Source organism: Tasmannia lanceolata, unplaced genomic scaffold, assembly GCF_043159265.1.
Source record: "Tasmannia lanceolata isolate RefF3 unplaced genomic scaffold, GAP_Taslan_0.1 ptg000011l, whole genome shotgun sequence".
Taxonomy (NCBI): domain Eukaryota; kingdom Viridiplantae; phylum Streptophyta; class Magnoliopsida; order Canellales; family Winteraceae; genus Tasmannia; species Tasmannia lanceolata.
Window position 1 is genome coordinate 9055951 of NW_027518688.1, and position 24341 is coordinate 9080291.

The window sequence follows — 24341 nt, forward strand, 5'->3', positions numbered from 1 at the left end:
TTTTCGAAACCCTAAAACTAGACCTCTACATTCTCTTCACAAAATTAACTCTCAAACCCTAAAATATATGAGATCATCTTCTTCCTTTTAAAACAAAGGCAGAGAGAGAGAGGGAGGCGATGGGGATGGATGATAGTGTTGGTAGTGGTCTTTGGGTTTTTCCTTTTTTTTTGTATATGATGGAATGTGTTTGGGTTATTTTGATGGAATGAGTTTGGGCTATTTTTGTTTTTATTTTATTTTTTCTAAAAAGAATATTCACTTTTCTTACAGAAACAAAAGATAATGTGTTATTACTAAAAATAAATATTAATGATATTATTAATAATAAATAAAAATGATTTATTTCTCGGATTCGGATGTTAAACTGATCGGATATACCATTTACCATATTCGCATCCGCTAAGAGCCGGATATCTCATAAACGGATTCGGATAATATCCACTTGAAACGGATTCGGATAATATTTGCTTTAAACGGATTCGGATGCGGACGGTAATCGAATTTCCGAATATCCATTTACACCCGTAGGTGGGACTATTCTTAATCAAAGGATTAGGATTTTATGATTTGGCCCTTCGAACCAGAGAAAGAGAAGGAGAGAGAGGGGTTGGTGGTGATGGAGCGTAGGAAGGGAAGAGGGTATGCATGGGCTATTTCAGCCGGACTAAATGCCGCCCTAGCGGCCATTTCTGCAAAGCTCTTCTTCTCTCAGGTTCTCTCTCTCTCTCTCTCTCTCTCTCTCTCTCTCTCTCTCTCTCTCTCTCTCTCTCTCTCTCAAAAACCTATAACTCGATCCATTCCCAAGGTAGAAAATAGAAATACCCAGCAATCCAATTCGCTGATTTGAAACCTAGAATTGGTTTTGCATCAGCAGACATCGCTATATGAGCTCGATTATCGCATTCATCTCACTAAGGTTTCATGTTTTCATTTATTTTTTCCATGTTCACTTTGGAGATTTGATTTATGCTTATGTTGTTGAATACCCCAAATCTTTTTCTTTGTCATGGTTGGGTTTGCATTCTAAATATGTATTTTCATTTGTGTTCTGCTTTTTAGGGAATTTTACTGATTTTTTTTTTCTGATTATTATCATTCTTGGATCTTAAAATCGAATTTGTGAGACTGTGCAAGACTTTCAGTTGCTTCGGCATCGTTAGATATGTTATTCGGATTGTTGTTCCATTAATTTGATTACTATCCATCTTTTTTTTTCATGTAATTACTATTCGATTTGATGCTTTGGGGGCTTATGACAGGAATATTTCTATAGAAGACATGGGGGAGTGATTCCTATTCTCTGAAACGCTTCTTTTGGATTAGCACTTTCTCTATCAGGTGCATTGATGTTGAACCTAGACTCTTGATGATAGGTTTCAATCATCAAGAATGTATGGATGGGAGTATACATTTTTAGGATGGTTATGTTATTTACTCATGTTTGAAAGTCAGCCCTGACAAAATTGGAACCAATGGAGCTCCATCCATTCTTCTTATGGAAGAAATTTCTTAATCAAAGTGCACATCCTACTAGCAGGTCCGCTGGGGTCTAGCCATAAGGCTTGTTTGACACAATCCTGAGGGTAAGTTATCCAAACCATATTACATTTACTGTGGACTGCCTTCAATGCTAAGTGTCCGCCATTGAGTTCCTTTCCAGGTATCTGTCGGTAGGTTACCAATGCTACTTTTGGAATCACCTGGAAATTACCTCAGAAAATAGTGGAATGTAGTCTTTGGTTTTCATCCTCGGAGAATAGTGGTAGAGGGTGCCATTACCAGTATAGAGAGAAGAGAGAGGGAGGGAGGAGCGGGGGAGAGAGAGAGAGAGAGATCACTATTCCAACGAAATTCAAGCAACATTTCACGTTTTTTGTAGATTTTGTCTTGAATTTCATTGAGAGGGGACAACGGTGACACTTCAACAGACATGCAATGATTAACTAGGAGACATCTCTGGGAGTCTCCGGGGATTTCAATGCTATATTGGCGACCAAACAAGGAATTTTTCTAACGTGGCACCCAAATGCCAAGCAAAATCCCTAAGCCTTGCAGGATTTTGTGCAACCAAACACACCCCAAGGGTAGACCCTGGAAAGCCCCAACAAACAGTCCTGAAATGAGTCTGAGTATCCCATGCCATCTCCTTGCTTCTAGTTTGGGAATGAATTACATTACATCGAAGAAGTTGCCAGATATCTGCAGAGAGTATCGACATCATTGCGCATGATGCTTCTGAGATTTCTGCCGCACCGATTGCCGATCATCTAGAGAGTGAGTTTCACTCTTCTGAGGCAGATATTGTGGCAGATCTACTTAAGGCTGATCCATTGCTTGAGTTTGAGCCGAGTGACCATATCGTTGAGGCATTATCAGAGCATCCACAGCACGAGCTGATCATTGAGGATGCCGATTCCATATCATTACATGAGCACACTGATAACATTGCTTCTCCAGTAGTGCCCTGATCGAGTTGATTATGGATGTCGAGCCCGCTACTTTCAGTGCACAAGATGACCAACTTGATGCTGATCATGGATTGATACTGCCCATAGCTGTTTTGCCGATCCAGGAGAAGTACGTTGCGATCTTCCTAGTTAGTTTACTTCTCCAGCACAGATTCTGGTCGCATAAGTCTACGTGGGCACTTTCTTCCCTCTTCTTTTGCCAACCTTGCAGATGCTTCTTCCGATTGTCTCGAGCGTTAGACATTATGATTGCTTCCGCCGGATTACACGTTCTACTACTTCAGTGGATTGTTTACATCTTTGACTCAGGTGAACTAGAACTCGAGGGCGAGTTCTTTTTCAACCAGTGGAGAATGATGCAGATTTTAAGCCTAAATAAGAGGCATATTTGCCCTTTAGATTTTTTAGGAATTTATTTTACATGTTATGTAGTTTTTAGGATTTTATTTTCCATTTTAGGCAGTTTATTCTGTTTAGAGTTCTTCTTTTAGTAGGCTTCTTTAAGAGTTCATGTTTTAGTAGTATTCTAGTTCTTAGGGTGCTTATTTGCCTATATATAGGCCTCTTTACAGCTTTATTGAAAACTTTTGATGATTATTGATATTGAATAAAGATTCTTCTCTTTCTAATTTTGGTTTTCTTCTTCTCTCTTCTGATTTATTCTCTTATCTCCCTAAATTCGTCTCTTCTTCAGGTTATTTTCGTCTCTTCTTCCCCTATTCTTCTAATTCTATCCCTTTCGTCTATTTCTCTCCCCTTTCCTCAATTTTCTTCACGGTGCTGCATCAGGGTAAGTGATGGTTATTAGCAAGATGTATTTCATGGTTAAGGGCTGGCAATTCAGCAACGTTGTTGATTTGTGAAGAAGGTAAATTCCACATCCGGTGATAAAATCTTCATTCGCATCGTGGATGATTCCACATGCTCATGCTTCTCTAAGGTTTCCTTTGCAAACTTCGTCACATTCATGTTTTACAATGCCAAGGAGAGACGAGGCCATTAAACTGACACCTTTTTTATTTTACGACGGGTCAGTTCGGCTGGATTCCAATTCATTATGAGTTGGATTTCATGGGGGTTGTTAACTGGTATATCTTTGGATAGGGTAGCTTCTTCACTTACCTCAGTTTGGATTCTACACCGTAAGGAATTGAGATTATTGGTTTGTGGCTGGAATAGCATGCAGTTGCGAGCATTCCAATGGTGCCAAGACATAGTAACATTGATGTAGGATCCAAATGGAAGAAAACTGGTTCTTGGGAATCTAGGGTTTGATGTAATGTTGATGGATGCAATATGACATAAGAACTAGGGTTTGGAATAACAATTCTAGGTACCTCACATTCAAACTAGTGGAAATTTTCAAAAAAGAAAAAAAAATCCAACTAGTGGAAACTAGGGCTTCAGGCTCCTTGTGAAATTTTAATGCAATAAAATGAACAAACAACCTAATTCAAGTTCATCGCAGGGTTGGAGATGAAATTGTAAACCCTAGATGATCAAAAGATAAGGGAAAACCCTAGATTACGAAAATATAGTAATATGAATGGACCAAAATTGGAAATAACAGAACAAAAGTATCTAATTGAACCAGTTAGATGGTAAATTAGTGATGGATGAAGTCAATGAACCTCAATTAATAGTAGCTGAATTTCACTCCAAGGTCATTGATGTAGAAGAATTTCAAGTGGCTATTATTATTGAAGATTAGATTACCTGCTTCTTGGGGAAAATATCACAACACCTCATTTCACAATCAAAACATCTGTGTATTTTAGAACGGAATTGGATAACCAATCCCAAGAAAAGAAAACTCGATCTTCAAAATTAGTTTTGAAGGTGAATCTTTCCTAAGTTCACGTATGACAAGAAAAACAAATTTAAACCTAGCTCTAATTCTCAAGACAATTGTGATGGTAATTTCAATAAGAACTTTAAAAACTTTAAGTGGAAAGGTGACTGCTTCGTTGTGGTAAGTCAGGTCATCATACCAAGGACTGTCCGTACAAGAAAATGAAAGAGCAAAGTGCGACAGAGACAAACACATCTCAACCTCATGTGGCTGAACAAATTTACAAAATCTTGTCTAATTGATGTTTTAGGCTCTCTTGTGTGAAACAGGTCCTGGGTTCAGCTCATGCCATGGGCAGTCAAAAGTCAAAACACTAAAAAAAGGGCGGCCCGGTGCATGAGGCTCCCGCCATTGCGGGGTCTGGGGAGGGCTAGATGTACACAGCCTTACCCCTGCTTTGCAGAGGCGCTATTTCCATGACTCGAACCTGTGACCACAGTCACAATGGAGCAACCTTACCGTTGCGCCAAGGCTCGCTCCAAAAGTCAAATAAAATTTTAAACATGTTTGACTAGACTGCAACGCAGATGGTTTGACTGTTTGACTGTTGCTAACTAAGGATACAATTTCACCCATCTTAGACTAACTATTAAAACCAAGAAAATAACTAATCAGTTGTTAAGAAGTCAAATCAAGGGGCCTCTCATATCCATAAGTCACCTGCTTCCCCAACAGTCGTATGGGCCAACCCCCAACTCTCTCTATATTTAGAGAACCGGTAAGGGGATTGTACATGTTGAAATAAACCCATATCCTGCCACTACATCATTCTTATAGCCCCCCTTTTTATAGTAGTTCTTTTGTTCACTGAAACTTTACTAAAACAGCATATAGAAATTAGTGAGAGTACTGGCGTCTTCAACAAGGCTTTTGGCGTTGCAAACTGCATGCAGAATAGTACTGGCCAGTGTCATTGTGTCCTGGAATAGGATTTGCTGGCCTATCAAACAAAAAAGAAAAAAAAAACAGAGACTTGCTGAGGAATCTAACTAGAAAGAAAATGCTGTCTTAAAACTGGAGACATCGTAACATGGGTCGAACCCAGTTGTGAACATATTTTTATTATCATCTTCATCAGCGTTTCTTTTGTTTATTTTTTTAAACCCCTTATTTCCAATAAAAAAACTTGAAGTATGTTGACCAGAACTTAAGCCCCAGACTCTGCTAGTACTACAGTCTACATCGCCACTCAAAAAAAAAAATACTACATTTACATCACTACAGACTTAACAAATTTTAAATGTGTTTGGCTTAAGCATTAAAAATTAGACGTCTGCAGTAACTTTGCATGAGATTTTTGCATTTCTCAATTACCTTGTGTATCTTCCTCTCTGAGAAGACCAGAGGTGCATTATGATATTTTCAACCTGTAATTGTTTTAGTATATTATTATTATTATTATTATTACTACTACTATTATTATTATTAAAATTAGTTGCATTTATTAATCATCTGCAATTACACAATATAAGCATATGCAAGCTTATAAATTAACTCTTTTAGATATAATTAATATTCGTGTTACTTTGATCTTGCAGTTCATTAAATATGGAATGGTTATATTATTCAATGTGACAATGTGGGGATGCTATGTAAACAGCTTGAAAGCTCTTCCATCTCTCCAAGCTACAGTAACAAACTTTGCCACCAACTTCCTCTTATCAGGTCTAGCAGGATTTTTCCTGTTTGGGGAGCCTCTGTCTCCCAAGGTAATATTTGCATATTGTGTCGATGATTAAAATTCTAATATAGAGAATGCAGTACTTGCAGTTACTGATTTCTTTCAGAGAACTATGATATTGTTTGCCCCTTAATAGATTCATGATTTGCCTCAGTTAATATTTAAACTTGTTAGTCTCCCTTTCATTACAAAAAATAATAATAAAAATAACATAAAAAACTCTTCATAAATAAAGTTCTTAATAATTCAGTTAAAAAAAACTAAAGTTCTGAATAATTTATAGTGCTTGATCAATGATTGGAACTTTTCTGCTTCTTTCCCGTCATAGTGGTTCTCTTTTGGGAATCTTTGCCTCGAAGGCCACCACTTGAAATCTGAGAAAAACGGTGATGAATTGAAGCTGAAGATTTGTTTGAACTGGGAAACAGTTTCAAAAGGAAATTTTCCTGAATTGATAGAAGTCTATTTAAAGATGTACAAAAGCAATTGCTTTGAGGTGATTCTTGGTTTTTGAGTTGCCTTCAAATTCAAGTGATTTTTCTTGTTTTGTTGGAAAGTTAGAAATGGCAGTTTCGATCTAATCGCTGACAATATAAGGTTATCTATATGTATTATAATTCAGAACGACTACCCAGAAAGTCATTTTTATGATTGTTAGCAGAAGGCAATATTTGGGTCCTACATGGGGGCTTTTTTCGTTTTTCTTTGGAGGAAGAGAGGAGGGGGATGTAGATTCTCTAGGTGGAATCTTAAATGAGGCTTGATGTATCAATGGCCTAGGATCATCCAATCAAGGTAATCACAATCCCATGTTGTTGGCCTTATGGTTTTCGTCGGGATCAATAGATAGATCTGATCACTTAAACGAGGCAGAAATGGGGCCCAATAAGTTTCCTTTAGGAAGGAGCATAAACATGACATTATTCTTCGGATTTTTCATTGTAATTTATTTGATCATAAACCATGATAACTATCCAAATGGGAAATCGTATAAATCCTTTATGTTGTTTTTCACCAATAAATTTTATCGACTCTTGTATCTTTATTGTACCTATAAATTGTCATTTGTCATACCTGTAAATTCTATTTATAGTTTTTCTCATTGATACATGGTGCTTGCTTTAACCTGGTTTTCGAGTCCCTTTTGAATTCACTATGGTGTTTGCTCAACATAGATCTCTTCGCCCACTCTTCCATTTAGGAAGGTGCTCTGCCCTTCCATTTGATTGATTGATTGATGTACCTCTCCCTTATTCCTAAGGGTTCAACAGAGTGACAAATAACCAGCACTATCTCAGTTAGCTTTAGTCATCTTTGTCAAGGTTTTAAATTTCGTTTTCGGTCATCAGCGAAACTGAAACATTTCGGTTTTAGTACAAAATTTCAGCCAAAATCTTGTAAAATCATGAAAATATTTCGGTACAAAATCACGGCCGAAATTCAAGATTCTTTACCACTGTTTTTATTTTATTTTTTTGTACCTTTTTAGAAATAGCTTATAAAGTGCTGGCGAAGGTTTTAGCTTAGCGTCTAAAAAAGGTTCTCTCAATAGTTATTTTTGAGAATCAATGCACCTTTGTTAGCCAAAGACAAATCTTGGACCGCTCTTTGGTTGCAAATGAAGCTATTGATCTATTATCCAGGAATGGAGTTGGGGATATCGTGTGCAAATTGGATATCGAAAAAGTCTACGATAGGGTGGAGTGGCAGTGTTTGGACTACTTGCTTGGTAGGATGGGATTCGGATCGAGATGGAGAGGGTGGATTAGATGTTGTGTATCGTGTTCATGATTCTCCATTCTTATTATCGGGTCTCCTAATGGTTTCTTTAAATTCTCGAGGGAGTTGTGCCAATGAAATATGCTTTCCCCTTTCCTTCTTGTGATTGTGGCTGAGACTTTGAGCCGCATTATGGAAAAAGGTAGTAATGCGGATGAAAATCATAAAGATTGTTCCAGTCGTTGGCGTTGAGCAAGTTTTCTATATTTTAACTATTATTTTCATCATTTTATTTGTAGGCTACTTTTTAGGCATCAAATCTCATCCGTTTGAAGTGTTTTTGGTGTCTTTAGAAAGGTTTTTCGATTACCTATCTAACGAGCCCAAGATCACATGATTTGGATGTGTTTTGAGCAAGTTATGACCACCTTTTTAGGAAGGGATATAGGTAAAATACGGGATTACTATTTTTGGTAAGTTTTTATCTTTATTTAGCTTTGCTTTAGATTAGATGAGTGGTTAAGATTAGTTTTTACTTTAGGTTATCTTCTAGGGTTTCTTTTTCTTATAAATACATCTTATGAAAGCAATGCAAGGGACTTTGAATATTGAATAAAATTGAGATTTTCTTTTGTGAGTGCTATTGTGGCTTGGACTTCTTCTTCTCTTCTCCTCTTGGTGGTTTGGAACCATCTTCTCTCATCTCCTCTCCTCTATTATCTTCTATTTCTTCATTCAAATTAGCACAAAGAAGGATAATAAATCAAATTTTCTTTTTTTCTTTGTTCTTGAACCCTAAAATACAAAAACCCAAAATCCATAGATCTCTCTCGTTTCGAGACTTTGAAGGATTGTTTTTATGATTAAACCTCAGCCTAAACACCCAAGAACCCTAACTTTAAACCCCTTTTGAGCCTTATTGAAAATTTGCCCCATTTTCAAGCCCGAAAATCCTTTTTTAAGATCCATAGCTTAGACCTACCATCAAATCAGAGCCTAAATCCTAGAATTACTATTCTTTTACCTATTTAAACCTTTACCTATGATATGGACAGCAGTTTCCTTCAAGTTCCAGATCTATCCAAATTACCAAAACGCCCTTTTCGCCTAAATTGAGCTAATTTGACCCCGTTTTGCTACTGCCCGCGAAATAATCTTGTGTTAATTCAGCCCTAGGTTAATCTTTTAAGTGTTTTCTGGTATTCTAGGAAGCACGGGTACTCTCCCGGGGCTCCCGCACCCGTACCCGACATGTATGGGGTGCGGGTACACCCCGGGTACGTCTGGGGTACGTACCCCATTTTTTTTTAAAAAAAAAAACCCAATTTTGGTTGTTGGGTGCGTGTCGGGTGCGCACCCACGCGTACCCGACACGTCCTGCTTCTTCCTGTTGCTTCTCTTTCCTCTCCTGTACTTCTCTCTCCTTTCGTGTACTCGGTATTTACATGTAAACCATTTAAGTAAATGTCCATTTATTTAAGATTTACATGTAAATAACGGAATACCCCCCATTTGGATTTATTAAAAATAGTTTCAAGACCCAAATCTAAAAGGAAAAAAAGTCAACTCTCCTGTTCTAGTACAAAATTCAAAGAAAAAGGGTCGGGTCAAAATTTTAACTTTCTTAACTTCCAAACGGTGGGGTATTTTTCAAATTTTAAAAATTCATAAAATCTATCATGTCCAAACATTATTAAATCCTAAAAGTCCGGTAAAAAAAATCTCATAATTTAGTCTTTAAAAATTATTCATCTTGTCAGGCACTGGCGACAGACTTTTTTTTCTAATGAATGATGTATTGATGCCTCATGTTATGAAATATGAAACTTAATCACTTATGAAATGAAGAGTAATATTTGAATTTTCTATTTTGGTGATGCTATTGTTATTTGATTGCTCTACAATTATTTTTAAAATTTTTATAAATATATAATAAAATATTAAAATATATTATTATATTCGGCGTACCCGAACGTACCTGCACCCGTTTTTTTTGGCAAATCACGTACTCACGTACCCGTACTCGTGCTTCATAGCTAGTATTCCATGTTAGCCCTAAATATTTCCTAAACCTTTATCCCATTAGGAGTGTAGGATCTTCCCTATTCTAGGAATTGTGCTGCATCAGGTAGTTCCCAAGGTTTGATTGATGGTTTCAATGTTGGGAAAAATGGAGTCTAGGTGTCCCACCTTCAGTTCGCTAACGATACTTTGTTATTTTGCTCTCCCCATATTCTGAAGATTATGAACCTAAAGGTTGTCCTTAGATGTTATGAATGGATCACTGGGTAGCGATCTAATTTCAGTAAGTTAAGAATGTTTGCTTTAAACATTGACCCTTTAGTAGCACAAGGGTTAGCAAGTATTATGGGTTGTCTCCAGGATAAGTTTCCCTCAACGTATCTTAGCCTTCCTTTGGGGGCAGAAATACCAAAAAAATCATCAAGTGATCATATTGTGGAAAGAATAGACTAGAGATTAGATACTTGGAAGCGAAATCTTGTTTCTAGGGGTGGCAGAGTCATGCTTATCAAGGCAGTTTTGGCAAATATCCCCATTTATAAATTATCTTTGTTGAAGTGCCCCATGAGTAGAGTGAAGTGCATTAAAAAAATCCAGCAGAGATTTTTTTTTTGTGTGTAGGTTTGTGTGGGTGGGTGGGGTGTCTGATGAGAATTAAGGAAACCCATCAAAGGTGAAGGGTTAGGCATTAGGAGAATTAAGGAAGTTATATTTTTTTAATGGTAATAAGATTTCATTAATGAAAGATGAGACCAAGTGGGTCCCAAAAATACAAAGATAAATCAACTAGGAGACAAGAATACACAATAATAAAAAGATCGGTGGTTAGGAGGGAGAAAATAAAAAAACTCGATGCTCTACCTGGATACACCCTCTCTCGCCTATCTGTCCGCCTCCCCATTGGTTGACCGTCTAACATGGATGAAAGAAATTGATGCCAACCCCAATCTATCCTAACTCTCATAAAAAAAGGCTGCAAATCTCCAAGGAGCCACTTGTGAACCTCTTAGCCACCTGATTACTTTAAGAGAATCCCCTTCAATCACTACCTAATTCAAATCCACATTTTGGAGTATATTAATACCTTGATGAATAGCACGGACTTCCACCTCGTTTGCATCGGCCACCCCAATCGGACCATTGAAGTCCCTTATTACTCTTCCTTCTTGATTCGTCAGCAATTTTAAGTTTCCATGGGCCGGAGGTGTCCATCCTTGAATTATTTTAAGCAAACCTCCAATACCCGAGAATTAATGAAGTTAATCACTCACTTGTGGGAAAATGGTTGTGGAGTTTTTGGGAGGAACAAACTCAATTATGGGTCAATGTTATAGGAAGCAAATATGGCAGAGCCTGGTCATTGGAACTCCAGAGATTGTTTCAGGAAGCCTGGGGTTACAGTTTGATTGGATGTCATGCGCATGGGCTACTTTTTTTAATTAAGGAATTTGTTACAAAGTTTATTTGGGAGATAGGATCAGTTTTTGGAATGTGAAATCGTGCTCTCATTTTCATTAAAGGACTTGTTCCCAAGCTTATATGCAGTTGCGGCTCATAAGGAAGCCATGGTAAAGGACTAGTTTGAGAGAATTTGCTACATGGTGATTTGGAGGCTAGCTTTCAGAAGAAACTTTTTTGACAAAGAAATTCGATCGGTGGCTAGACTGTGATGCAGATATTAGGATTTATTTTCGTATTATTTAGTTTCTAGTATTTTTATTTCCATGTTATTAGTTTCTAGGATTTTATTTTCTATGTTATTTAGAATTAGGAAGTTAGTCTTTTAGGGAATTCTTATTTTAGAAGGTTTCTATTTCTTAGGTTGCTTATTTGCCTATATATAGGTCTCTTTATAGCTTTATTGTTAACATTGATTGATATTGAATAAAGATTCTTCTCCCTCTAATTCTTGTTTTCTTCTTCCCTCTTCTGATTTCTCTCTTCTCTCCCTAAATTCGTCTATTCTTCTCTTCTTCTTCTACTTCTCCCTAAATTCGTCTCTTCTTCAGGTTATTTTCGTCTCTTCTTCCCCTATTCTTCTAATTCTATCCCCTTTTGTCTATTTCTCTCCCCTTTCCTCAATTTCTCTTCACGGTGCTGTATCAATTTGGCATCAGAACTAAAGATCCAAGCAATAAGAGCATTCGATCCAAGTCAGCCGCGATTCGATCACCGCAGAGAAACCGTGGCTGCAATTTTTTTCATCCTTCGGAGCAAAGGAACCGAGTCTCCGAATATTGAATCGCGAAGCGCTTGCAAGTTTTCATCCGAGTTTTTCCGTGCAATTTCTCATCCCCAAACCAGTCCTCATCCTTTCACCTTATTTCCAATTTTTCCCAACCCATCGGCCTCACCATCTCCACTAAAACCAGTCCCAAACCCCTTTTCCAGACCCCATTCAAACCCAGTCTCCTCCTCCAACCAGACACCACATAGGAGCCCTAAACCTAAGCCTAACACAAACCCTAACCCAATCATTTTTTTCCGACCATAAAAAAACCAGTCCTCTAGATACACTAAAATCAGAAATCAGTCTGTAGAAGTCGTTAAACTGCCCAGAAATTTGCCCTAGCGAGTATCTTCCTGCAGCCAATTACAAAACAGTCCCTGTTTATTCTCAGTCCCTGCAAATTCATTCCCCTTAAACCCACCACCAGTTGCGTCCGAAACTGACCTTTCCCAATCTGTTACCTACCTTTAACCAATCTAACAAACCTGCAGACACAACCCAAAATCAGTTCTTTTTTCAATTTTGAAACCCATATTGTAGCTGATTAACTAGTCCTTTCTTTAATCCTTTCAAGTTTCAACCACACCCTAACCCATATTCTGTTACACAGAATAGCAGCCAAACCCTCGTCTTTATCACCAGTCCTCTACCAGCATCTCTATCGAGGAAGAAGGCATGCATGTTTTAGTTGCAGAAGCATAGCAATTATTCTCGCAAGAAAGGCAAATTGCTATTGTTGCTGTGTTGCCTTGTTCCACCACATAGAAGATTCCTGAGACGTGACTTGCACAGCAAGTTTCACAAAATTACAAGGTTATACAAGGTAACTAGGTGCACGAAGAAAAAGGTAAGTCCAGGTTTACTTTTTAAAGAAAGGGAAGAAAGATACGGCAGTAAAGCTGAAAATAAGAGATCTCTTTATTGATAACTTCCACCTTAGTTTTGCAACAGTAGCTTGCTCACCAAGATTACTACTGATAGTCGGTTGAACAAAAAAAAAAGAGATTTCTTAACTGTTAAGTTACCTTATATAATATAAGGTCAGTAACTCCCCCCCCCCCCCCCTTCCTTCTTGGATACCAAGGAAGCACGGGTACTCTCCCGGGGGTCCCGTATCCGTACCCCACACGTATGGGGTGCGGGTACGTTCGGGTACGCCCCGGGTACGTCCCGGGTGCGCACCCCTCATTTAAAAAAATATATATATATTTTGTTTTGGGTGCGTCGTGGGTGCGCACCCACGCGTGCCCGACACGTTTGGGTGGGTTTTAATTAAGAAGGGGGGTGTTTCGGCGACTTAAGGGGTGGCTTTATAACATATTGGGGGGGTTGTTTAGAAAACAAATAAAAGGGATAAAAAAACCCTCGATTCTCTCTTACCCAAATCGATTCTCTCTCCCTCTCTCAAAACCCTACTTTCCTAAACCTAAACCCATCTTCTCGGGTGAGATCCCTCCACTCCGACTAGGTCTCTCCACTCCGGCGACATCCCTCCCCTCCGACGGCCATTAAAGGTAACCCTCTCTCTCTCCCCGTGCTCTCTCTCTCCTTCTCTCTCTCTCTCAGCCTCTATCTCTCTCTCTCTCTGTTACTCTCTCTCTCTCTGTGCCTCTATCTCTCTCTCTCTCTCTCTGTGCCTCTATCTCTCTCTCTCTCTCTCTCTTAGCCTCTCTCTCTCTCTGTATCTCTCTCTCTCTGTTTTTTTTTTTTGGATTTTGTCAATCGATTTTGAGTCCAAAACAGATTATTGGGCCCTATTTGTTTTGGATTTTGAGAACATATTGTGAATCCAAACCAGATTTTTGGACTCACAATCTGTTGAATCTAATTTTGAGTCCAAGAATCAGCTTCGACTCACAATCTGTTCTCAAAATCCAAATCTGATTTTTGGGTGCAATTCATGTTGGTTGTTAAGAGTCCAAAACTGAGTTTTGGGTGCAATACCTGTTGACTATTGAGAGTCCAAAACTGATTTTTGGGTGCAATACCTATTGGCTGTTGGCTGTTGAGAGTCCAAAACTGATTTTTGGGTGCAATACCTGTTGGCTGTTGAGAGTCCAAAACTGATTTTTGGGTGCAATACCTGTTGGCTGTTGAGAGTTCAAAACATATTTTTGGGTGCAATACCTGTTGGGCTGGTGAGAGTCCAAAACTGATTTTTGGGTGCAATACGCCAATACCTGTTGAGACTTGAGAGTCTAAAATTGCTTCATTATAAATTTATAATTGCATTGCATTGGCTTGCTATTTGCCATTTGCCGTTTGCCGTTTGCCGTTTGCCACTTGCCTTTTGAATTTACATGGGTATGTTTGGTTGTGTATACAATTGTTTAATTTACATGGGTATGTTTGGTTGTGTATACAAATTTACAATTGGTGTTGCCTTGTAACCTTGTTTGTTTCAATTTGTGTAATTGAGAATTAGAGTCCCTTGTTTTGTTGGGTTGCAACTTGCGTACTAACATTGTTTTTGTTGTTTAATAGATTTTAGAATGTCTTCATCCGGTGCTAGTGCCGCCCAAGCCGCACATACGTCTTCTACTGATGAAGATTTGTTGAAGCTTTTGTGAAAGCATGTCTCTAGATTTGATAAAGATCCTAAGGGTGGAGGGAATGTGAGGTGGCAATGTAATTTTTGTAGTAAGAGTTTCAGTAGTTCGTACACAAGGGTTAGGGCGCACTTGTTGAAGATAGCGGGACAAGGAATCAGACCGTGTGCTAAAAGTGAAAGCAAGTGATCTACTTGCAATGCAAAGGTTTGAGGATGAATGCAAAGAGCGTATGAAGCAAAATGCTCCCAAGAGAGTGTCATTGCCGCCGTCATCAAGTAGTGGATCATTGAGTTGCCCAAGTAATATGTCTGTCCCTCCAAGTTTTGATCTAAAGAGGAGGAAGACAAGTGGTCAAAGTGGAAGTGTGAGTGCTATTGAAAAGGCATTCAACATGGCGGCCCGTGATCACCTACATGGCGAGATAGCTCGGATGTTTTACTCCGGTGGCTTGCCATTTCACCTAGCAAGGAACCCACACTATGCGAGTTCATACTCTTATGCGGCCAACAATCCAATTTCCGGTTATTTGCCTCTGGGGTACAACATGCTAAGGACGACTCTACTACAAAAAGAGAGGGCAAATGTTGATATGTTGTTGCAACCCCTTAGAGATACATGGAAGGATAAAGGGGTGAGCATTGTTAGTGATGGATGGAGTGACTCACAAAGGAGGCCTCTCATTAACTTCATGGTGGTAACCGAGGGTAGCCCTATGTTTCTCAAGGCGGTAGATTGTTCGGGGGAGACAAAAGACAAACATTTCATTGCCAACTTGTTGAAGGAGGTAATTATGGAAGTTGGGCATGAAAATGTTGTCCAAGTAATTACCGACAACGCCACAAATTGTAAGGCGGCCGGGCAACTTCTTGAGGCACAATTTCCTTCCATCTTGTGGACCCCATGTGTGGTGCACATCCTCAACCTTGCTTTGAAGAACATATCTGCGGTGAAGAATGTGGAAGCAAATCAAGTTACATATGACGAATGTAGTTGAATAACGGATGTTTCGGGAGATGCTAGCATCATTAAGAATTTCATAATGAATCATTCCATGAGACTAGCCATATTCAACGAGTTCAACACTTTGAAGTTGCTTTCCGTGGCGGAGACTCGATTCGCGAGTGTTATTGTTATGCTTAAGAGATTGAAACTCTTAAAGCAAGGTCTTCAAGCAATGGTTATTAGCGACAAATGGACTTGTTATAGAGAGGATGACGTGGGGAAAGCGAGGTTTGTAAAAGAGAAGGTGTTAGATGACGTATGGTTGGATTCTATTGACTACATACTCGCATTTACATCCCCCATCTATGACATGCTTAGAGAGTGTGACACGGATACGCCTTGCCTTCACTTGGTTTATGATTTGTGGGATACCATGATAGAGAAAGTAAGGGCGGCGATATATAGGAAGGAAGGAAAGAGGAAAGAAGAGGAGTCCAAATTTTTTGACGTAGTGCACGAGATTCTTGTTGCTCGTTGGAACAAGAGCAACACTCCACTTCATTGCTTGGCTCATTCATTGAATCCAAGGTTAGGTGACTTTAAATTTATTTAGATTATTAGCTATTTATATTTATTTCTAAATTCTAACTTTTGACTTGAAATTTGAAGCTAAATTAGTTTTTTCTTTCTTAAAGGTATTACAGTGAGCAATGGCTCAGTGAAGATTCGAGTCGGGTGCCTCCACATAAGGATGCGGAAATTTATACCGAGAGGATAAAGTGCTTCAAGAGGTACTTCACCAATTCCGAGGACCGCACGAGAGCTAATGTGGAGTTCGCTAAATTCTCCATGAAGTTCGGATTATTCAATGATGTTGATTCCATCAATGAACGGTTCACTATCAAGCCTCATGAGTGGTGGGCCATCCGTGGTACATGTGCCCCTATGCTTCAAAGCATAGCTTTGAAGATTCTTATGCAACCTTCATCGTCATCTTGTGCCGAGAGGAATTGGAGCACTTACTCTTTTGTGCATTCTCTCAAGAGGAACAAGATAACTCCACAACGAGCTCAAGATTTTGTTTTCGTTCATAGCAATCTTCGGCTTCTCTCAAGACAAACTCCACAATATAAGCAAGGAGAGACAAAGATGTGGGACATAGGTGGCAATACATTTGATTCCTTTGAGGATGTAGGGGTACTTGAAGTTGGTAGTCTTTCTTTGGATGAGCCAGAGTTGGAGTCCATTGTTTTTACCAACGACGTAGAGGACGATGTTGTCGATATTGGAGATGAGGCAACGGACTTCTAGGAATAAGGATTGATGATGCATTGATGCTTCATGTTATTTTGGTGCTTTAATGATGAACTTAATCACGTATGAAATGAAGAGTAATATTAGAATTTTCCATTTTGGTGATATTATTGTTATTTGATTGCTCTCCTTTTTTCTTTTCTTTTTTATAAATATATAATAAAATAATAAAAATATTATTATATTCAACACATCCGAACGCACCCGCACCCGAGTTTTTTGGAAAATCACGTACCCGCGTACCCGTGTCGTGTTGCACCCGCACCCGCACCCGTGCTTCATAGTTGGACACCCCCTCTTTTTCTTATTACTTTTGACGTGGCAGATGAGTAGCAGAAAAAAAATAAGGCATATTATTACCACCCCTTTCTTTCCCTTGGACACCCCTCTCCCTTTAAGTTACACCTATTTACCCCCCCCTCTTTTACAGTAGCCACCCCCCAACAAAAAAAAGAAAAAGAAAAAAGAAAAGAGAAAGAGTTTTCTTTTTTCTCTCTCAGTTCTTATCTACTTTCTCTCTCTACCCATCTCATTTTCTCTCTCTTCAATCGGGCAATTTTTGCTCAAAATTGGGTTTCGCCATCAACATGAAAGTTGTTCGTGACAACTTTTAGAGCGCATCCAGCCTAATTTCAGCAGCAGACAGCAGTCTTCAGCACAATTTTAGGAGTCATCTCAGCCGTTGATCACACCACTTTTTTCGATCATCAACTTTCACTCATCCGATTTTAGATCGACAATAGACAATGTGTTTCTTTCGACATGCCATACAGATCACACGGTTGATTTCAGTTTTCACTACAAATCCCTATGGCTCCGCCAGCTGCTCCATATTGTGATAGATATGATCCTCAATATTCTTCTGCACCACAGGTTCCATATTTCTATGGTTATGATGACTGCACCTATCCCTATGGAGATGTCGAGGATGCGTGTTTAGACTGGATCCATGCACTTAATGCATACCATAGGCACTATGGTTATGATCATTAAATAACAATTCGCAAAGTCACGGATACAGTGTGCCGCGAAGCCAAGTCGAGATGGAATTTCTTCGTTAACGAGCGTCATGAGTTTTGTAAGCCTCCATTTCGTCGATGGGAGGATGTTCGTTATGAGTTTACATACCACTATCAAAATCAATAGAGATTGAAACGCGAGCGAGCAGCGTATGACCAAAGATTGATGCGTGAAAAAACCGCTCGACGAGAAGAAGCAGCTCGCCGTGAACGACAAGCCGCAACACGTTGTGCACGAGACGCTGAAATTGCAATTGAAAATCGATATTTCGAGCGTCGCATGCGTGAGTCATATTTGCAGAACCGCTTCACTTCTTCATCCGTCCCACATAACGTTGCTGCTATTCTTACGGAGCACGATGCTAGTATTGATGAGATCATCGACGTTGAGTCTTTGATTCCATCATATTCAGATTCAAGCTCTGGGATAGACGATCCAGAGTTAGAGACTCAGTTGATTGCTGATATTGACATCGTTGCACATGATGCTTCTGAGATTTCTGCCGCATCGATTGCCGAGCATCTAGAGAGAGATTTTGTCACTTCTGCAGTCGAGACAGATATTTTGGCAGAGCCGCATGAGGTTGTTCTATTGACAGAGTTGACCAAGCACCATCATAATTCAGTGGCGAGTGCCTTGCTTGATGCGCCATTACTTGAGACGGATGTTCGAGAGCATATTGTTGAGGATTGCCCTATCCCTGAGCCGATTGAGCGGATTCTCGAGATTTGTGCTGAAACAGTGGAGCTTGTTACGCACATTGATCAGGAGGATTGCCCGCATGATATCACTAGACCGATCCAGGAGGAGTACGTTGTCATCTTCTCAGCTTATTTGATTGTCAAGAGAGGTTCGCATCTTTCTGATTCTGCATGGATGATTTCTTCTGTAGTATTATACTCGCGTTCCCTACCACTTTCCCAGTCCTTACGAGCGTTGTCCAGCATTCCAGAGTTCGGAGGATTGCGACTCATGCTACTTGAGTGGGTCGTCTACGTATTTGATCCAGGCGGATTAGAACTCGATGGCGAGTTCTTTTCAAGAGGGGAAGAATGATGCAAATATTAGGATTTATTTTCGTATTATTTAGTTTCTAGTATTTTTATTTCCATGTTATTAGTTTCTAGGATTTTATTTTCTATGTTATTTAGAATTAGGAAGTTAGTCTTTTAGAGAATTCTTATTTTAGAAGGTTTCTATTTCTTAGGTTGCTTATTTGCCTATATATAGGCCTCTTTACAGCTTTATTGTTAACATTGATTGATATTGAATAAAGATTCTTCTCCCTCTAATTCTTGTTTTCTTCTTCCCTCTTCTGATTTCTTCTCTTCTCTCTCTAAATTCGTCTAATCTTCTCTTCTTCTTCTCCCTAAATTCATCTCTTCTTCAGGTTATTTTCGTCTCTTCTTCCCCTATTCTTCTAATTCTATCCCCTTTCGTCTATTTCTCTCCCCTTTCCTCAATATCTCTTCACGGTGCTGCATCAGACTGTTTGAAGTGTTAGAAGGTTTCTATATTAGTCTTTGTGAGGTGGATAAGAGCGTGTGGATATGGGATTCTACTGGGGTTTTTACTGTCAAATCTTCTTACAGCCATTTGGTGCCTTGTCTTGTGCTCCCAATTGAAGCAAAATTGTGGAAGATCCAAGCTCCTCCTAGAGGATGCGCTTTCAGTTGGGCGGCCATTCAAGGTCGAATTCAGACAATCGATTTTCTAGGGCAGCGCAATATGATGATAGTGGATCATTGTGCCTTATGCATAGAGACGGGAGAATCGGTGGACCACATATTTATCTGTTATAGAGTAACCAGGGAGGTATGGATTAGTATTCTCTCCAGGTTTGGAATATCTTGGGTTTTCCCCTCCAAGCTTTCAGAATTACTAGAAGGTTGGTCGTTGACTCGTTGGTTCCCTGGAAGAAAAAAGGGAAAGTTCTTTGGGATATATCTCTTTTAGTGACCTTGTGGGTTCTTTGGAAAGAAAGGAATGCTAGATTTTTTTAAGGCGTAGCCAAGTCCCCTTCGTATTTGTTCATCAAAGTTATACCCTTGTCTATAGCTTGGGTGAAATCTCTCCCTTTATTCTGTTTTGTCTCAGGATTTGATTTATGGGAGGGCTGGAAGGAGATCTGCTACAGTGTCGAGCGTCGGCCTTCTATTGTACAAGTTTGGCACCCACCATCTGATGGGTTGCTGAAATTAAAATTTGATGGTTCTAGTCAGGGAAATCCTTGACCAGCTGGCATTGGAGGCGTCCTTAGGGATTCCAGGGGCGTACTCATTTGGGCTTTTTTAGGGCCTATTGGGATAGCAGATGCCAGTGAAGGAAAGTTCTAAGCCGTCCACCAGGGAATTATTCATCTGGAAAAGGTATTCTTGGACCATGTGTTAGTGGAGGGAGATTCCCTCAATACCATCCGTTGGCTTAGAGATCCCCCCTTGGAGATTTGCCCAGTTCTTTGATGAGATCCATGATAAAATTGTTTGCTCGTCAATCATTTTCATTCACGTCAAAAGATTTGCCAATTGTATTGCAAATCATCTGGCTAGGGAAGGAATAGAGAAGTAAGGATTTTGATTTCCTACCTCATTGATTTAGGGCTTTTGTTGCTTTTATTCTTTTCTTTTGTTGGTTTTTGGATATCTTTGTTGCTTACCCGTCCAAACAGAAAGAATAAACTCGAAGAAACTGACCTAGCTGTGGAATTTAATAAAGAAACCAAAACGTTTCAAAACATGGATGTAGGTTAGAATACGGACAAAACAAATCCTAGTCGACTTGGAATGACGCAGTCAAGTACTCGGTTGAGGCGGTCATAACTCAAGAGAGTCGAAGGATTTTTTATTGACTTGGGCGAAATGCGGACTTGGACAAGACTGGGGCCAAGGTTAAAGGGAGTTGACTCGAGGGAGTTCACGATGATGCCAGGGAGTTTTAAAACTATGGTCTGTATATTGTTCCCCATACAACAAAAATATAAATAGCCTTCTACTCCTAGATACACTCAAATTAAACTCAGATTTAACAAAAACAATGCAAAACATGGTTGGCCTGAAATCAAAATAGGAACTCTTAAGGGGCCGTTTGGATACGCGGATTTTAGAATCCAGGTTTTTAGTTGAAAACAGTGTAAAAGATGGTTTGAAAACAGTGTAAAAGATGATTCATGATCAAGCTGCTGTGTGCTGTCATGACAGCGTTCCTTGGATTTTAAGTTAGAAAACCAGGTTTTAGAAATCTCTCCCGCATCCTAAGATTATTTAAAACCTGGAAACATGGGCTGATCTACTCATGGTTGCCAGGGCGGGAATCGAAGGCTCCCAGGGAAGAATCCTACTCAAGGTTGCCAGAGCGGGAATTGAAAGCGGGAATCGAAACGGGAATCGAAGGCTCCCAGGGAAGAATCCTTCTTCCTTGGATCTACTACTGCCCTTGCTGATGGAAAGAAGGGTGAGAAATTAGAAAACGACTGCTGGTCCGGTTCTTCTCTTGTCTCTCATCTACAATTTTGAAGAAATCCCGGATTCTAAAATCCGCGTATCCAGAACCTTCAATGCTGATCAGAATTGAGTCAAATCCCTCCCATTACCTAACCTAATAAAATACAAAGTAGTGGGTTCTGCTTCTCCTTAAAAAAAACTTTCCAATGCTTGGTGGATCTGAATGAAACACACTCCAGATCTGGTTCCTAAAATTTTAAGAACTACATTTTCTATGTAACATCAGTAAAAACAATCATGGAAAAATCTTCATAAATATCTTAAGAATGATATTCAACCATCCATGGCTAGAAATCTTGGATCTGGAGGATGATGAGCTGTACAACTGATTGTGTCAGCTGTATGGCTTAAGAATGCATATAAGACTTTTGCCAAATCTCCAAAACCAAACCGTAGCTTCCTTTGGATCGAGAATAGGAAGAGGGTCTTCAAACTAGGTTCGGGTTCGAGGCTCTGATACCATGCAGTTAGAATCAAGGAGAGCACTCAAGTTGCATAAAACCAAAAGAAAAGTACAATCAAGACCATAGTTACCAAAATGTGATACGGCAAAAAAGGGGACGGGAAAAATTCGAGTTTAATACGGTATTGTTTCAAGCATTTAAAAATTTGTCATTTACAAAATTTAGTGAGGGTAAAGTTGGAAAGTTGGTCAAAAACGTGTTTAATACGTCCAAAACATGTTTCAAACATTTTCCTCCAAAAAACGGAGTCTTTTTCAGTGTACTCAACTCAAGTCAACTAAGCCTTTTTCCCAAACTAGTTGGGGTCGGCTAATGAATCCTTTAGAAAATTTTCATGAAGAGGGTGAAAGAATCTATCAGGCTCAAATTGACTAACTCATGGTAAAATTTCAAAATTTCAGACGAAATCTAACGAAATCCAATAAAATAATGAATTTTCAGACGAAGTTGTTTTCGGTCTGCCCCTACCTCTTTTTACTCCATCAACTTGGCACGAGTCACTTCTTCTCACTGGAGCATCCAAAGGCCTATGTTGGGCATGCCCAAACCATCTTAAGCGGCGCTCTCTCATCTTCTCCTCAATTGGTTCCACCCTCACATTTTTAGGGATGTCTTCATTTTTAATTATATCTAACCTTGTGTAGCCACACATCCATCTAAGCATTCGCATCTCCGCTACACTCATCTTATGCACATGCTGCTTCTTGGTGGCCCAACTTTCTGAGCCGTACAGCATGACTGGCCTCACAGTTGTCTTATAAAACTTTCCCTTCAACTTGGTTGATATTTTACAGTCGCACAGAACTCCTGAAGCATGCTTCCACTTCAACCAACCTGCTCTTATTCTGTGGTTAACAACCTCTTCAATCTCACCTTCCTTATGTAGGATTGAACTAAGATAGCGGAAGATATCCCTCTTAGGTACCTCATGTCCAGTTTTTTTCAGTATAAATGTTTTAAACAGCAAACCAATAAAATGTGTTTTTTTTTTGAAAAAAAAATGCCTTTTAAAAAGGAGTATTGCTAACTATGATCAAGACTATCTTTAAACAGGGTGCTTATTTACTCGGTATTGGAAACTATCTGTGCTGTATCATTCCTCTTCAACAGTTAGGATTACAGTCTTCATTCTTTTTTGTAAGAACTCTATGGAAGAACATAATGTACACTGTATATTTATTACACATTGCCAGGTAGTCAATATGTAGAATTACCAGTTCTGTAAAATTGGGTTGCACAATAGGATTGATGTTGTTGTGTGATATACTAACTAGAAAATCGAAAATCCCATGTTTGGCAGTGGTTTGCAGGTGCTCTTCTCATTGTTCTTGGCGTTTTCATACTTAGCAAATCGAGCGTTGGGACAAAGGAAAGATCAGATTAATGGACAGTTAATGAGAATTCATTGACTTTAGTTGTCCATCTTATACTGATTTTTCTGATAGCAGGGACAAATGAGACCATGGTCCTTGCATTAGTTGGGTAAAGAAACTCTGCCTTGGCAACTCATTCAAAGCGAAAGATGAATATCCAGATTTCCAGGTACACAAGATTCTATGTCATAGACTTACACAGATTCTGTGTGCATCAATTTTTGAAGGGAAAATAGTGAACTTGCAGGCTTGGGTTTTTTTTTTTTTTTTTGGCAAATTTAGACTTCTTCTGATGGTACATAATGTGCTACTAGAGTGTAGATGTAGAAGCTCTGGGATGTTAAAGAATTGTACTTACTAACTTTGACATGTTTTCTGGTTTCTTAAATTATATCTAAAAGCGAAATTACATTATATGAAGTTACATTAAGGCTCTGTTTCTTATTCTATTGAAAATGGGCCTAAAATAAATTTTGTGCTCATTTTGAAGCGAAAAAATGGGCGTAATTTTTTTTTTTTGCACCCATTTTAGTTCGAAAAAAACAGAGCTGTTTCTTTGGACATAAAATGGGCATAAAACAAATTTTATGCTTATTTTCCCAGTTAAAAATGGGCGTAAAATTTGTTTAACGCCCATTTTACGTCGAAAGAAACAAATGTAATGGAAATGATATTTCCATTACTCTTGTAATAGAAACCGTTGATCTTTTACCATCAGGAGGCGACTTATACCGTCCTGATCCCATGCTGAATGGACATCATTTTAAAGTCGGTCTATTTAGACCATTGGTTGTATTTTTCTTGGTGGAATCCTATATAAGGCTTGATGATCCCAGGGTTTGAGTAGGACCATCTGATCAAGGTGGAACCAGCAGCTATAGGCCACAGTGGCAGTCTCCAATTGGACAATCTAGTCACATCCATGTGGCACATGTGGGGCCCAAACTATGAGTATTAAGACAGCCTAGCAGCTACCTTTTTAAGTATTTTTCATGCCTATTTATGTTTCAAGGATGAATCCGTGTAGTGTGTACTAAGGTGTTGGTAACTAAATTCGGTCAATCAAAAATAAAGCAAACAAGGCCTTGTTTGGATCGTTTGAACTTTGTCGAAAATTTTGGAAACGGATTTTTTTTCCAAAATTTCATCTTCCATTGTTTGATTATATATGAAAAAAAGTGACTTGAACCACTGCAGTTCA

At 39.0% G+C, this 24341-nt stretch overlaps 1 protein-coding gene across 1 annotated transcript; it reads left to right on the forward strand.

The window, feature by feature from the left end:
* Positions 1-529: 529 nt before the first annotated feature.
* Positions 530-23554, forward strand: LOC143886135 (cell growth defect protein). The gene is made up of 3 exons (XM_077390094.1): positions 530-715; positions 5862-6032; positions 23068-23554. Exons 1-3 carry the CDS (start codon positions 566-568, stop codon positions 23149-23151), a joined length of 405 nt encoding a protein of 134 aa, XP_077246209.1. The 5' UTR covers positions 530-565; the 3' UTR covers positions 23152-23554.
* Positions 23555-24341: the final 787 nt, after the last annotated feature.

What these genes read in the sequence shown, in the direction of transcription:
- LOC143886135 (XM_077390094.1), top strand. Translation starts at nt 566, where the DNA reads ATGATTTGGCCCTTCGAACCAGAGAAAGAGAAGGAGAGAGAGGGGTTG. An exon ending in CAAAGCTCTTCTTCTCTCAG is followed by an intron (nt 716 to 5,861) that starts GTTCTCTCTCTC and finishes TTGATCTTGCAG; the next exon opens with TTCATTAAATATGGAATGGT. An exon ending in GGGAGCCTCTGTCTCCCAAG is followed by an intron (nt 6,033 to 23,067) that starts GTAATATTTGCA and finishes CATGTTTGGCAG; the next exon opens with TGGTTTGCAGGTGCTCTTCT.